The sequence below is a fragment of the Rattus norvegicus genome, chromosome 1 (assembly GCF_021556685.1).
Source record: "Rattus norvegicus strain SHRSP/BbbUtx chromosome 1, alternate assembly SHRSP_T2T, whole genome shotgun sequence".
Classification (NCBI taxonomy): Eukaryota; Metazoa; Chordata; class Mammalia; order Rodentia; family Muridae; genus Rattus; species Rattus norvegicus.
The window spans coordinates 98,058,718-98,070,676 of NC_141534.1; the positions used below are offsets into that span (position 1 = coordinate 98,058,718).

An 11,959-nucleotide genomic window follows, 5' to 3' on the forward strand; every position below is an offset into this window, starting at 1 on the left:
TACCAGTGCGCGCAGCCAGCTTTATGGCGCAGACGTCCGGCCCCGCCCCTCCGAGTCCCTCCTCCGGCCCGCCTCGACCCCGCCCCGGCCCGCCTCTGTCCTCTGGGCCCGCTAGACGACCTTGCCGGCAGCTGCAGATCTGGGGGCCTCTGCTGGCCTCTCTGTAACACAAGCGTAGCCACTTGCGAACGTCCCTTAGCTGGCTTCTGCGCGGAAGTGACTTGAAGGGCAGAGGCGGAGTTTCTCTTGCCGGGTCGGCTTGCTTCTTTCATTCATTCTTGTATTCAATTCAGCAGAACTCTATGGAACGCCTTCCTGGTTAGAGGAAGTGTTCCGGGTTAAGGCAAGTGTTGTGAGTACGTGAGCCAAATAAGTAAAGAGAATTTATGGGATTTCAGATCTGGCAAGTGCTTCTAAGAAGAGGCAAACTGGATGAGGCATGAGAGATGAATCTGTGGTTAAGAAAACATAGTTCTCTTGCAGAGGACCTGAATTGAGTCTCCAGCACTCATAACTGTCTGTAACTCCCGCTGCAGGTACTTTGAATACCAACGGCACTTGCATTTTCATGCACATACCCACCCTACACATATAATTAATACTAAGATTATATATCCACCTCACACACAAAACTAATAATAAAATTGTATGTCCACTCCACACATAATAAAAGTGAACATAATTAATAAAATGTCCACCACACACATAATAATAAAAATGAAAGTATATGTATATATTTTTTAAAAAAGATTTCTTTATTTATTATACATGAGTATACTGTAGCTGTCTTCAGACACACCAGAAGAGGGCATCGAATCTCATTACAGATGATTGTGAGCCACCATGTGGTTGCTGGGATTTGAACTCAGGACGTCTGGGAGAGTACCCAGTGCTCTTAACCACTGAGCCATCTTACCAGCCCATGTGTACAAATTTTTAAAATATATACATATTTTAAAAATATATACATATCAGAAATATATATACATTTTGGAAATAAGCATTTCCTTTAAGCAGATGGTTAAGAAAATAATTGGCTGGGTTGGGGATTTAGCTCAGTGGTAGAGCGCTTGCCTAGGAAGCGCAAGGCCCTGGGTTCGATCCCCAGCTCCGAAAAAAAGAACCAAAAAAAAAAAAAATCGGCTTTTATTACATTTGAGTAAAAGCATGAAGGGGCAAAAATGAGCCAGTTTGCTACCTGGAAGGAAAGTGGTCTATCAAAGGGAAGAGACACGGTAAAATCTGAGACAAGAGCACTCAGAGGTGTCCCACAAATGGAAGGTACATGTGGCTGGAGTGGAGCCAGCCGATGAGGGGAAGAAATCGTAGAGGTGACATCGGAGAAAAGGAAATCCACCCAGTGGCTTGCAAATCATTGTGAAGATCTTGATTTTTGCTTAGAGATGAGGAGCCACTGAAAGAGTCTACACGGACAAAGCAGGGACTTTGTCTGACACACTGTATAAAGGGTCAGAGTTAAGCAGGAGCACAGTGAAGTGAAGCAGGTCCTAAAGGAAGCAGCTTCAGTCAAGGCAGGAGGAGATGGACACAGAGGACGGAAGGAGTGAGGGATCCATGACTGCTTGGAGTGAAAGGTCAAGATATCCAGTCTAGGCTTCAACTTCCTAGAAAAAAAAATGGAGTTCTCATCCACAAGTCCAAGGAACAAGGAAGAAGACGTCTAAGGAGGAAGACTAGGTGAAGTGAAGTGTTTGTGGGGCCTGGGGGAAATGTGTGTAATTTTTAATACTTGCTAAGCTTCCAAAACAATGCTGGACATCTAGCACCAGGGTGGCAGGCACTGGGGTGGCACTATAATCCCATCATGTGGGGAGGAAAGGCAGGAAGATCGAGAGTTCAAGGCCAGTATCAGCAACATAAGAGTCTGAGGCCATCATGGCTGAGAAACAAAACCCGGGAGCTGAGAAGAGTTTTTAAAGCACTTGCCGCAGAAGCACGAGGACATGTTTGCTCTCCAGAGCCCTTGTAAAAACCTGCACACGTGGCTTCTTGCAATCTCAGTGCTAGAGAGCTAGAAACAGCAGGATCCTAGGGTTCAATGACCAGTCTGGCCTCAGCGGTGAGCTTTAGGTCTCACCAACAGACCCTGACTCAAAAATGAAGCTGAAAAATTAATAAAATATATTATTGGGGGGGGGGGGGCTGGCGAACCCAAAAAAAGCAGGGCAGTGGTGGCACGCACCTCTAATCCAAGCACTCAGGAGGTAGGGGCAGGCAGATCTCTGCGAGTTCAGTGACAACCTGGTCTACAGAGTGAGTTTTAGGACAGCCAGGAATGTATAGAGAGACCCTATCCCAAAAAAGAGGGGGAGGGAGAAGTGGGACTGACAAAAATAGCTCATGGGTCAAAGGTATTTGGGATCAAGGCTGATAACCGAAATCCAATCCCTGAAATCCACAAAATAGAAGAATGAGCTCCCACAAATTGTTCTTTGAGCACAGGCATGCTGTGGCACACCCCTTCAAATGAATAAGTCTAATTAAATATAAAACGGTGGGCAGCATTCCTAAGGAACAGTGCTCAAGTTGTCCCCGGGCCTCCCTGTGAATTGTGCATGCCCGAGCGCGCGCGCGCGCGCACGCACAACACTCCCACCCTGAACCTCAACTAGCAAGAAAGTCAGTCTTAGTTGCTGCTGTCCCAGGGGTCCTCAGACTGGCCCAGCAGTGTCCACAGACTCCCTTTTGGTAGGGGTTGTGAGGCTTTCCTTCTGTCCCCTCTCCCTGTTCCCACGAACTGTCAGAGATCAATGTTCTCAAGACTGATGGACTTTCCGGTTGAGCCATCTTCTCTGCCATGAGCTTCAGTTTTAAGGGAAACAAGAGAATGACCCCTACAGGTAGGGTTCCCCTGGATTTTTATGCTGTTCTGAGCTGTTGTTTACTACTTTTTAAAAGCTAAAGTCCAACTGAGGAGTCAGTCCCTAGCCTTTAACTCCAGCACTGGGTAGGCAAATACAGGCATATCTCTGAGTTCGAGGACAGCCAGGGCTACACAGAGAAATCCCACCATAAAAAAACAAAAAAAGATGTAGTCAAGGCTTCTAGAATGCTGGAGCTGTTGTCGATCTGCATGACCACACGTGGGTACACCCATAAGTTCCCCCAAAGATCTTAGGGGTGTTTCACCTACTTACTCCTGATAGGAACTGAACGTTGGTGCAGCCTTAAATTCCAGCACTCTGGTCTACATTGCCAATTCCAGGACAGCCAGGGATACATAACAAGGACCTGTCTCGAGTAATTCAACAGCCAAGGGATTTTTTGGCAAGCAATGCAAACCGCAGAGTAAAAAACCAACAGGTCCGCGAGCTGGAGACCGTTCTTGGGATCCACAGCCACAGATTAACCACAATCTGAACCTGGTGCAGAAAGCGAACAAGAGCCTGCCGAAATCAGCCTCAAGTGCCTTCTTCAGCAAGATGACCTAGCCCGTGCACCGGATCCTAGGAGGATCAGACAGTGGAGACAAGTTTAGAAAGTCCAGGAAATGTCGAAATTCTCTACCACAGGGCCTCAGCAAAGCCCTTGAGTTTTGTGATATATACTATACTGTTCCTATACTGCTGAGTTTGTCTGAGATGCTGAGTCACTGGGCTGAAGGCGGGGGGAGCGCGCCTTCCTGCGGGGGCGGAGCTCCAGGCATGCGCACGTACATTCTGGGGCGGCGGAAGAGACCACGCGCATGGAGGCCGCGAGCACGCGCAGCACCTAGGCTGGCTGCGTGTAGGCTGGCACGTTCGGGGGCGGAGAGGGTAGGGAGAGCGCATGTGCGCATGTGCGGACGCAGGTCGGAGCTCGGTGAATTAGAAAGCGCCTGCATTTGCACGTCTGGGATGGTTGAAATACTCTGCAGTGCGCATGCCCCAGTTGAGGGACGGTTGTGCACACGCGCTCTCCAGGAATGACGAGTGTGGTAGCAGGGCGTGGCGTTTTACACCTGTGGTCTCAGGACTGGGAGGCTGAAGCAGGCGTGTTAGATGCCAGCCTAGGCTCTATAGTGAGTACTTAGTCCAGCTTGGGCTACAGTGTGAGCCCTCTCGTTAAAAACAAATATAAAACGGCACTTAATTTTGATGCGAAGCTCCCTATGGTAATTCTTAGCAGTCCTGATAGAATTATGGTGAACAACGCTTTGGTTCAGCGCGAGAGCCTTATCAGGTCTGATTTTTCACTCTATATTAGAATTAGCAAATACTGGCCCTAGCAGCATCAGCTACAAGATGCCTAACAATGGCCTGTGGCTCTAACAGGATTCAGTCTTTGCTCTCCCGGGGCCTTCTATTGGGAGTAACAAACGCAAGTACAGGATTCCGGGCAGTGCTGACTCTTGTAATGGCAAGCAAAGGCAGAAAGACTCTGTGGTTCCCAATTTTGACAATTCTGCGACCCTTTTTTAAACCATAGTTCCTCATATTGTGGCCCCAACCATAAAATTTTGTTACTTAATTTTGCTGTTATGAAATGTAACTTCAATGTGTTTGCCAATGGTCTTAAGGCACCCTTGTGAAAGGGTAATTTCACCCCCCTCCCCAGAGGGGTCTCTACCCAGTTTTAGACTTCAAAGCAACAGGGCAAGGAGTTGGAGGGAGCAGGGTAAGGCAGTGTGGGCAAGTTGACACGTGAGGAGGGTTGGGTGGGTAGGAAACTCTTAATGGCAGTGACTTAAAGTGATACGGGTGTGCTTGAGGACACTCTTATATATTTGGTTGTGAGCCTAGCCTTTAACGGCTGAGCCATCTCTCCAGCCCAGAGGACACTCTTAAAATGGCCAGCTGATTTACTTTCTAGGATGGTTGTCTGTACTCTTACCAAGGATGGGGAAAATGGGGCTGTTTCCCCTGCAAGAACAAGAACTGCACAAGTCTTTGAATGCAATTTGGCTTTATAAGCAGGACCTGACCCCAGGGGAAATGAGCATGAGACTGTTCTTGTCCCTTAAGCCCACATTCCCAACTCAGGCAGTACCCAAGGAAGAACACATGCCTGCCTGCGCTTGGAGCTGTGGGAAAATTGTAAGGCCAATTGCATCACTGATCCCCTCAACTACTCAGGCATGCTGCTCACCCATGTGGCCTCCTAAGGACCTGAACAGATGGCTCCTCCATTTCCCAGGCTGGCTGAGGCCTCCCTCCCCAAGCTCTCCAGCTCAGGAAATACCTTCTCTGCCATTGCCCCAACCCGTACAGGCCAGAGGAGGTATACCATGCTCTATTTATCACCACTGATGTAGACAGAAGTGCTGGGCATTCAGGTCAAATGGGAACACACTCAGTGTTTTGTCTCCAGCTAGTTCTCCAGCTAATTCTTTACTTATTGGCACTGGGGACTCAACTCTGGGCCTTGGGCTTGCGGATCAAGTGTTCTACGACACTTAACTACAAGTCAATCACCTGTAGTTTTGTTTATTTTATTTATAAGAGTACACTGTAGCTGTTAGACACACCGGAAGAGGACATCGGGTCCCAGATAGTTGTGAGCCACCATGTGGTTGCTGGGAATTGAACTCAGGACCTCTGATAGAGCAGTCAGTGCTCTTAACCCGCTGAGCCATCTCTCCAGCCTGTAGTTTTGTTTGAGATAGGGTCTTATGTAGTCCAGCGTGGCCTTCAATTATGTAGCCACAAGGACCTTGAACTGATCCTCTAGTATCTATCTCCAAATTGCCAAGATTACAGGAATGTACCATTCCTGCCTCAGCCTCTTAAGTGCCCGGATTACAGATAAGTTTGCTGAGGGGAAAGGGTTTTCTTTAGAAAGGCTGTTGGGGCACGTCACAGCATCCTGATTGGTAGGATGGGGGTGCTAGCAGGACCAACTCCAGAAAAGAGCCCTCATTCTTCCAGGGGACAGTCTTCACCTGCCCATGCAGAGGCCTCAGGACCTTAGAGAGGCCAATGGCCTTAGGTTGTGCCTTCAGCTCTGCCCCTGTCTGATCAATCCCATCCCTTGAATAGGCCTCCCTGTTGACAGATGTGAGACTAGGACAAGATGACCCAGACACCAGCTCCTGCACAGCTCTTCTGAGAGCCACTGCTTCTAACACATCTGCAGCAGTTAATTTTAAAAAAGATGCAGAGTATTATTAAATGTATATTTTAATAAAGCCAAGTTATTTTACTTATAGGAGCTTTAAAAGTAAGATACAAAATGTAGAGTTCCAGTTTGGAAGGTCACAACTAGTCACATGATGTCCTGCTGATGCCGAGCAAGGCAGCCATGCTTGGCCGTGCTAAGGACACTCACACATACATGCGCTTTGGAGAGATGCCTCTGCCAAGCGCAGCACCTGGAATTACCAGTGTTTAGAGCAGGTGGTGTGCGGACAGCACCTACGTGGAGACCACACAAACCGATTCACACAGTCTCACAGCCACAGAGACAAAACGTTGTCCTTAATAGAGAAAAACAGACCAGAGATGACAATTAGCAGTGTCACCTGTGCTGGGGCACCGAGGAGCGACCTTGGCCCAGGGTGAGGTCTTCAGGGAGGCACTATGACAATGAGAGTACTGCAGTAGACTAGAACTCGAAACACAGGGCACTGTGGACACATTACTGAAGGAAATAGAAAGTTTTTACAAGTAAAACAGCCACAAGAACTTTGAACAGATTAGTGTGCACACTGTGACAGCTAACACAGACAGCAGCCACGCAGGGTTGGTGCAAAGTACGTGCCTGGAAAACTCTATATACAAAATAGTTCTCTGTAAACATGGTGAGGTGAATATTCCGAAGCCACTGAGAAGGATCGTCAGTACAGGCAGACATGGCACCCACAGCATGAATGACAACAGCTGAGGCCTCAGGCAGCCTAGAGACACAGTACTAAAGACGCAGGTGGCTGGGCTCAGACACCCTACAGGTCCTCAATAATTTTCTTGTGTGTGAATGTGTGTGTGCATGTGTGGTGTGTATACATAGGGGTTTTTTTGGTATTTTTAAATATAAATTTATCTGTAGAAAAATGAGAACATAAATGTGTTATTACAATCTTCGTTGGAAAAGCTTACATGGAGTTAGAAAGAATAAACCATTTATTAGTAGTTAACATATATTAAAATGGTTTAATGATTTAAGAAAATATAAAAAAATTAATACTGTCAAACTTTCATACCAGAAAATATCATGAATTTTTCTCAATTAGACATTTTCAAAGATGAAATATGAAAATTTTAAATAAGTTTTATATAAAGAACTTTATGCAACCTCAATTAATATATAGTGGGAAATGTCTACTCTATATAGATATATTTATTATTTCTCAATTTAAGCACCATTCAATTATTCTGGATCCATCCTAGTGGAAAATCTCCCCAAACCCACGGAGTGTCATTTGTTTAATGGCACATGTTAACTAAAAGTGAGGTTTTTTTTGTTGGTGACTAAACAAAGATTTTGAATTCCTGTCTACACCATAATTCCTTTGTCTTTGAGCCAGCTCACAAATGTCACTGTGGTTCTGAGTGTGGGGGTCTTGGTGCAGTCCCTCCCCTCCCAGTCCCTTCCGTCGAGGAGCATGGTGCTAGTGCTGCCCTGGTCATGGTGAAAAAAAAGAAATGAGGGCAGCGGCTGCAGCTTCACGCTGCACTCGGCATGCATCAGCTGCACCCCCTGGGCGGGCGGGCAGCCAGAATATGCTGACAGCAGTTCCCAGTCCTGCTCTGTGAATTACATGAACCTGCACCCCTGGGCACTTCAGAGGAGCTACCGGCCATGGGAAGCCAGAGGGCTGCTTCTGATCACTAGCATCTTGTCTAAGCTTAACCAAAGACAGTGCTGAGCTAAGTAACCTCCAGCCAGTGTACCTGGGATCTTAAGATACCACTGCATTTTAGGCAGGAGACGTTTTTAAGTGAAAGCCTACATGAGAAATATCTATAAAATCAGTGATGGGTGTGGGTCCCACTCAGTATGTTAAAGAGGAGAGAGCTTCAAAGAATGGTCAGTTTTGTTCTCAGCCTGCAGGCCTCATGCCTTTCCCACATGCAGGACTGACAACCTTCAGACTGTGTTTTCCCAAGTGTGGCCTTTGGCCACCCGCACCAGGATTATCTGAGGTGCTTATTAAACAAATATAGACTGCCAGCATCCCCTGAGTGTCAGAAATCTCCATCTTCAGCTGCCTCCCAGGGGTCTGCTACCTTCAAAGTTTGAGAAAGCAGGCCTCAAAGACTTGGAGCTGCCAATCACTTCTGACCCAAGGATTATTTCTGTCCCTGGGGCAGGGTGCACTGGTCCTTCTGGGGGCTAGTATCAGCTAGTTAGCCCTGGGGACAGTTGCCCCAAAGCTTTGATGGGCAGCAGGCTAGCTGTGGTCAGTACTGGGGCAAATAGGCTGGCCTCCGTTCAGCCTTCCCAGGGAAGGCCTTGAAGCCCTTGGGTGCTGCCTTATGTGCTGGTGGAGGTGGGGGCTGTGGTGGTGTCTGAACATAGGTGAAGGAGGTGGTATTGCAGTCACTGGCTGCAGCCCACACAGGGGACTGCAGCATCTGCATGGTGTCATTCCACTGGCTGCCAGGACTGGCAACTGCATAGAGTGGTGCAGCTGGGCTGGGCAGCGTGCTGGGCAGCGGGGAAGGGTGCTGCCATGGTGCTTTGGGTGGCCACGTTTTGGTTTTGTTATCCTGGGAAACAGAAGAGAGATTTTAGTGGCATCTCAGGTGAATTGCCATTGTGTCATACTCCACCCAACCCCCAGAACTCCCACTCTTCTTTCTAGCTAGTGGACAGGGTGAGAGCGGCCACCCTCCACAGCTTGGTACGGAGAGGTTCCTACAGAGACATTAATGCTCAATGCCTGCATAGTCCACACAACACTCTTGTAGCCCAACTGTGGCATTGCAGTTTCTACACATGTACTCTTAGATATGTGTGTAACTTTAATAGCTCAATATTTATAGGGCCTCCCAACACTCGTATATCTCCAGCCCTTACTTTAACTGATCTGAACAGTGAGCGAGTGTGCAGTGTGGCTCATATTAATTAATATATAGTCTCAGCGCCTCCTTTACAACATGGCTGTGTCAGCTGAGGTGATTAGATCTCCCCATTTACACAAAAATCATGAGAAAATAATTCACAGAGACAACCTTTACGACTTTGAGACCCAAGGTTTTTAGCATGAGTTAGCTCACAATACCTGGTTCACATCCTCCACTGTGGTCAAGAGAGGTGGTGAGGGCAGTGTGCTGGTCTCCTGCTCTCCACTGCTGTGTTTCCTGAAAGAATTGAGAGTTCAGAGCAATGACCACTTGGCTTCATTGTGTGGGACGGAGATTAAGTGCTTGGCTCTGGTCTCTAGGTCTGCAGTCTAGGTGCTGAGGCCTTGGGTCCACTGAGGTCAGTGTGCCCCGGGAGGCAGCATGCCTGTAAGGCTCGTGCAAGAAGTGGGTGGGAGCTGCAGCCAGCATGGAGAGTGTTTTCACAGCTAAGTTAACCCCCTTTGGCTTTTTATTAATTTATTCCATTCAGTAGTTACTCAAAGTGTTTAACATGCACTGGGTGTGTCTGGGCCTTTAAAAAAATGCTTTGTGATAGATAAGTATACACTGTATACATGTATGAAACTGTCAAAGAATAAAATATCCTAAAAAAAAGAAAAAAGAGAGAAAGGCATGCTTGCTTTACACTGAGTAAAAGGGCAGACAGCAGATCTGAGCCAGAGCTCTGTGTACAGGCACAGACCCAACAGAGGGGACTTCCTTCTCTCACACAGCCTAAAGCCAATGTCCCACCAGCCCAGCACAGATTTTCATAGTGGAAGACACCTTTTGAAAATGCCTCCAGAAGCCTTTGTCCTGTCACAGGGCAAACAAAAGGGCTTCTGGCTTCCCCAGAGGCAGACTGGTGGCTCTCCAATCCTTGGTTTAGCAATTTCCTACCTTCTCTGTTTGACAGCAGCAACAAGGTCAGGCCCTGAAAACATGGAAAACAGGCTGTCCCCATTGGCTGAAGAGGTCTCATCACTGGAGCTGGCCGAGTCTCCCTGAGCACCTGACCAGCCACTGTGCAGGCTGTCCCTGAGAATGCAGACAAATCGGTCAGACTTAGTCACTACTTCCTTTTAGCTCTCAGAAGCCTATGACTGCTGATATATGGCTGATTTTGGAGAAAAACAAAGTGGGGATGCTCTTTCACTTTCTACATTTATTAACCAGGAGGTAATCTGAATCACAAATTCATAATTTTCTTAAAGACTTAAGTTTTTATGTATATGTGTATGCCTGTCTGTGTGCAGGTGTCCTCAGAGACCAGAAGTAGGGGGTCAATTTCCTGATGAACTGGATGTGTGGTTTTGTTTTGTTTTCAGACAGGGTTACTCTATGTAGCCCTGGCTGTCTTGGAACTGGCTCTATAGGCCAGGCTGGCCTCAAACTCAAGAGATCTGCCTGCCTCCATCTCCCAACTGCTGAGATGAAAGGAAAGCACCATCACTGCCTGGCCTGAACTGGAAACGGTTGTGAGCTACCATTTGGGTGCTGGGACTCATTTGAGTCCTCAGCAAAGGTAGTAAGGACCCTTACATCATTCAGCCATCTCTCCAGCCTATGGTTTTTGGTTTGTCTGTTTTCCTGAAATAAGCTTTCTATAGGTAATTCAGGCTAGCCTCCAACTATAGTCCTTGCTAACCTGAACTCACGAAAACTGCTGTGTGCCTGCCTCCCACAGGCTGAGAGCACAGGTGCGTACTGTGCCTGCCCAGTTTTTCCGATACACTAAAGTTGAAGCATGTGCCTTGGTCTTTGCTGTTCCGGGGTTTGAGCTCAGGGCCTTGCACATGCTAGGTAAGCATGCTACTGCTGAGCCACACACCCGAGCCTGCCTACTTTGCTTTCTGTGGGCATAGTACATCCGATACTCACTGGGTTTTAATACCCATGCTCTTTTCACCAGAAAGACCACTCTGTCAAATAAGATCCCTGCTCCAAGAGGAAAAGGCTCTTTTGTTTTCTCTGGCTTTACTCCTAAGTTAGTATTTATAATTTTTTATAGAAGTTAGCATATATATGTATATACTCTATATTATTTTAGTCCCCATATTTATAATTTTAGATATTTTAAATATTTTAATGAGAAATAGTTTTAAAATCTCATATACATGTATTGCTTTTACAAGAGGCTGTCTTAAGTTATTCACAGCAGGTGTGTGTTTATGTGGACACATCCCACCCCGTAACATCCTATTAGAATCTGAACCCACCAAGATTTAGCCACATTATACTTTTTGCACAGGAAACATGAAAGGCGGCCAGTGAGCTTCCCCTCAAACCAAGGCTGTAAGCGGCATCTAGATCCCAAATGTTGCTTCCTTGCTCTAGGCAGAACTCACCCTTCTGTAAAGAACTCTGGCAAAGGCCAGGTCCGATGAGCATCATCCATGGGCGGCCAGTTGCCCCGGGGGTTGCCTGGCCGGCGGCCATGTTGGGCTTGCCGCTTCTGCTGCATTGCCTGGCTCACTCCTGCCACGTAGCGTGCGAACTCTGGGTCTGAGCCCACTGTGTTGAGACAAAGGAAACGGCAGGATTTCAGGGCAAATTGACTTCTTCCTTTCCTCCCCTGAGGATGAACTGGTCATACACACAGTAAAGTGGTGAGAACCTAGCAAGTAACTGTCCCATTGGTTGGCTGCAGGCTGTGGCCATTTCCTGAATGAGACAGGGCTTATAGCACACATGTCTGAGGTTGGGCTGGGCATAGGCAAGGGCTGGATGTGATGAGAAGACAAGGAACAAAGGTCTGAACTACCCACAATTACTTTGCTTATGTACCCATAAAGCAACAACTACACAGCACAGACTGTCTGTCTCCCAGAGCTCACTGTGCACTGGTGTTTACCTGCATGCATGTCTATGTGAGGGTATTAGATATGGAGTTACAGACAGTTGTGAGCTGCCATGTGAGTACTGGAAATTGAACCCAGGTCCTTTGGCAGAGC

At 47.3% G+C, this 11,959-nt stretch overlaps 1 protein-coding gene and 1 long non-coding RNA gene across 27 annotated transcripts in view; both read right to left on the reverse strand.

The window, feature by feature from the left end:
- Positions 1-734: 734 nt before the first annotated feature.
- LOC148007323 (uncharacterized) lies at positions 735-3,615 on the reverse strand. Its single transcript, XR_015650678.1, has 2 exons — positions 3,159-3,615; positions 735-1,625 (listed from the first exon to the last, which is right to left on the reverse strand). It is a non-coding gene; the product is annotated as an uncharacterized LOC148007323 (long non-coding RNA).
- Positions 3,616-6,101: 2,486 nt separating this feature from the next.
- Garre1 (granule associated Rac and RHOG effector 1) overlaps positions 6,102-11,959 on the reverse strand; it is a 78,636-nt gene continuing 72,778 nt past the window's right edge. For all 26 annotated transcript variants that reach the window (XM_087555168.1, XM_087555153.1, XM_087555150.1 and 23 more), the window contains 4 exon segments: positions 11,354-11,519; positions 9,906-10,043; positions 9,164-9,242; positions 6,102-8,648 (listed from right to left, as the gene is read on the reverse strand). In XM_087555168.1, the coding sequence (XP_087411294.1) occupies positions 8,340-8,648; positions 9,164-9,242; positions 9,906-10,043; positions 11,354-11,519 (692 nt within the window). In that variant the 3' untranslated portion in view covers positions 6,102-8,339.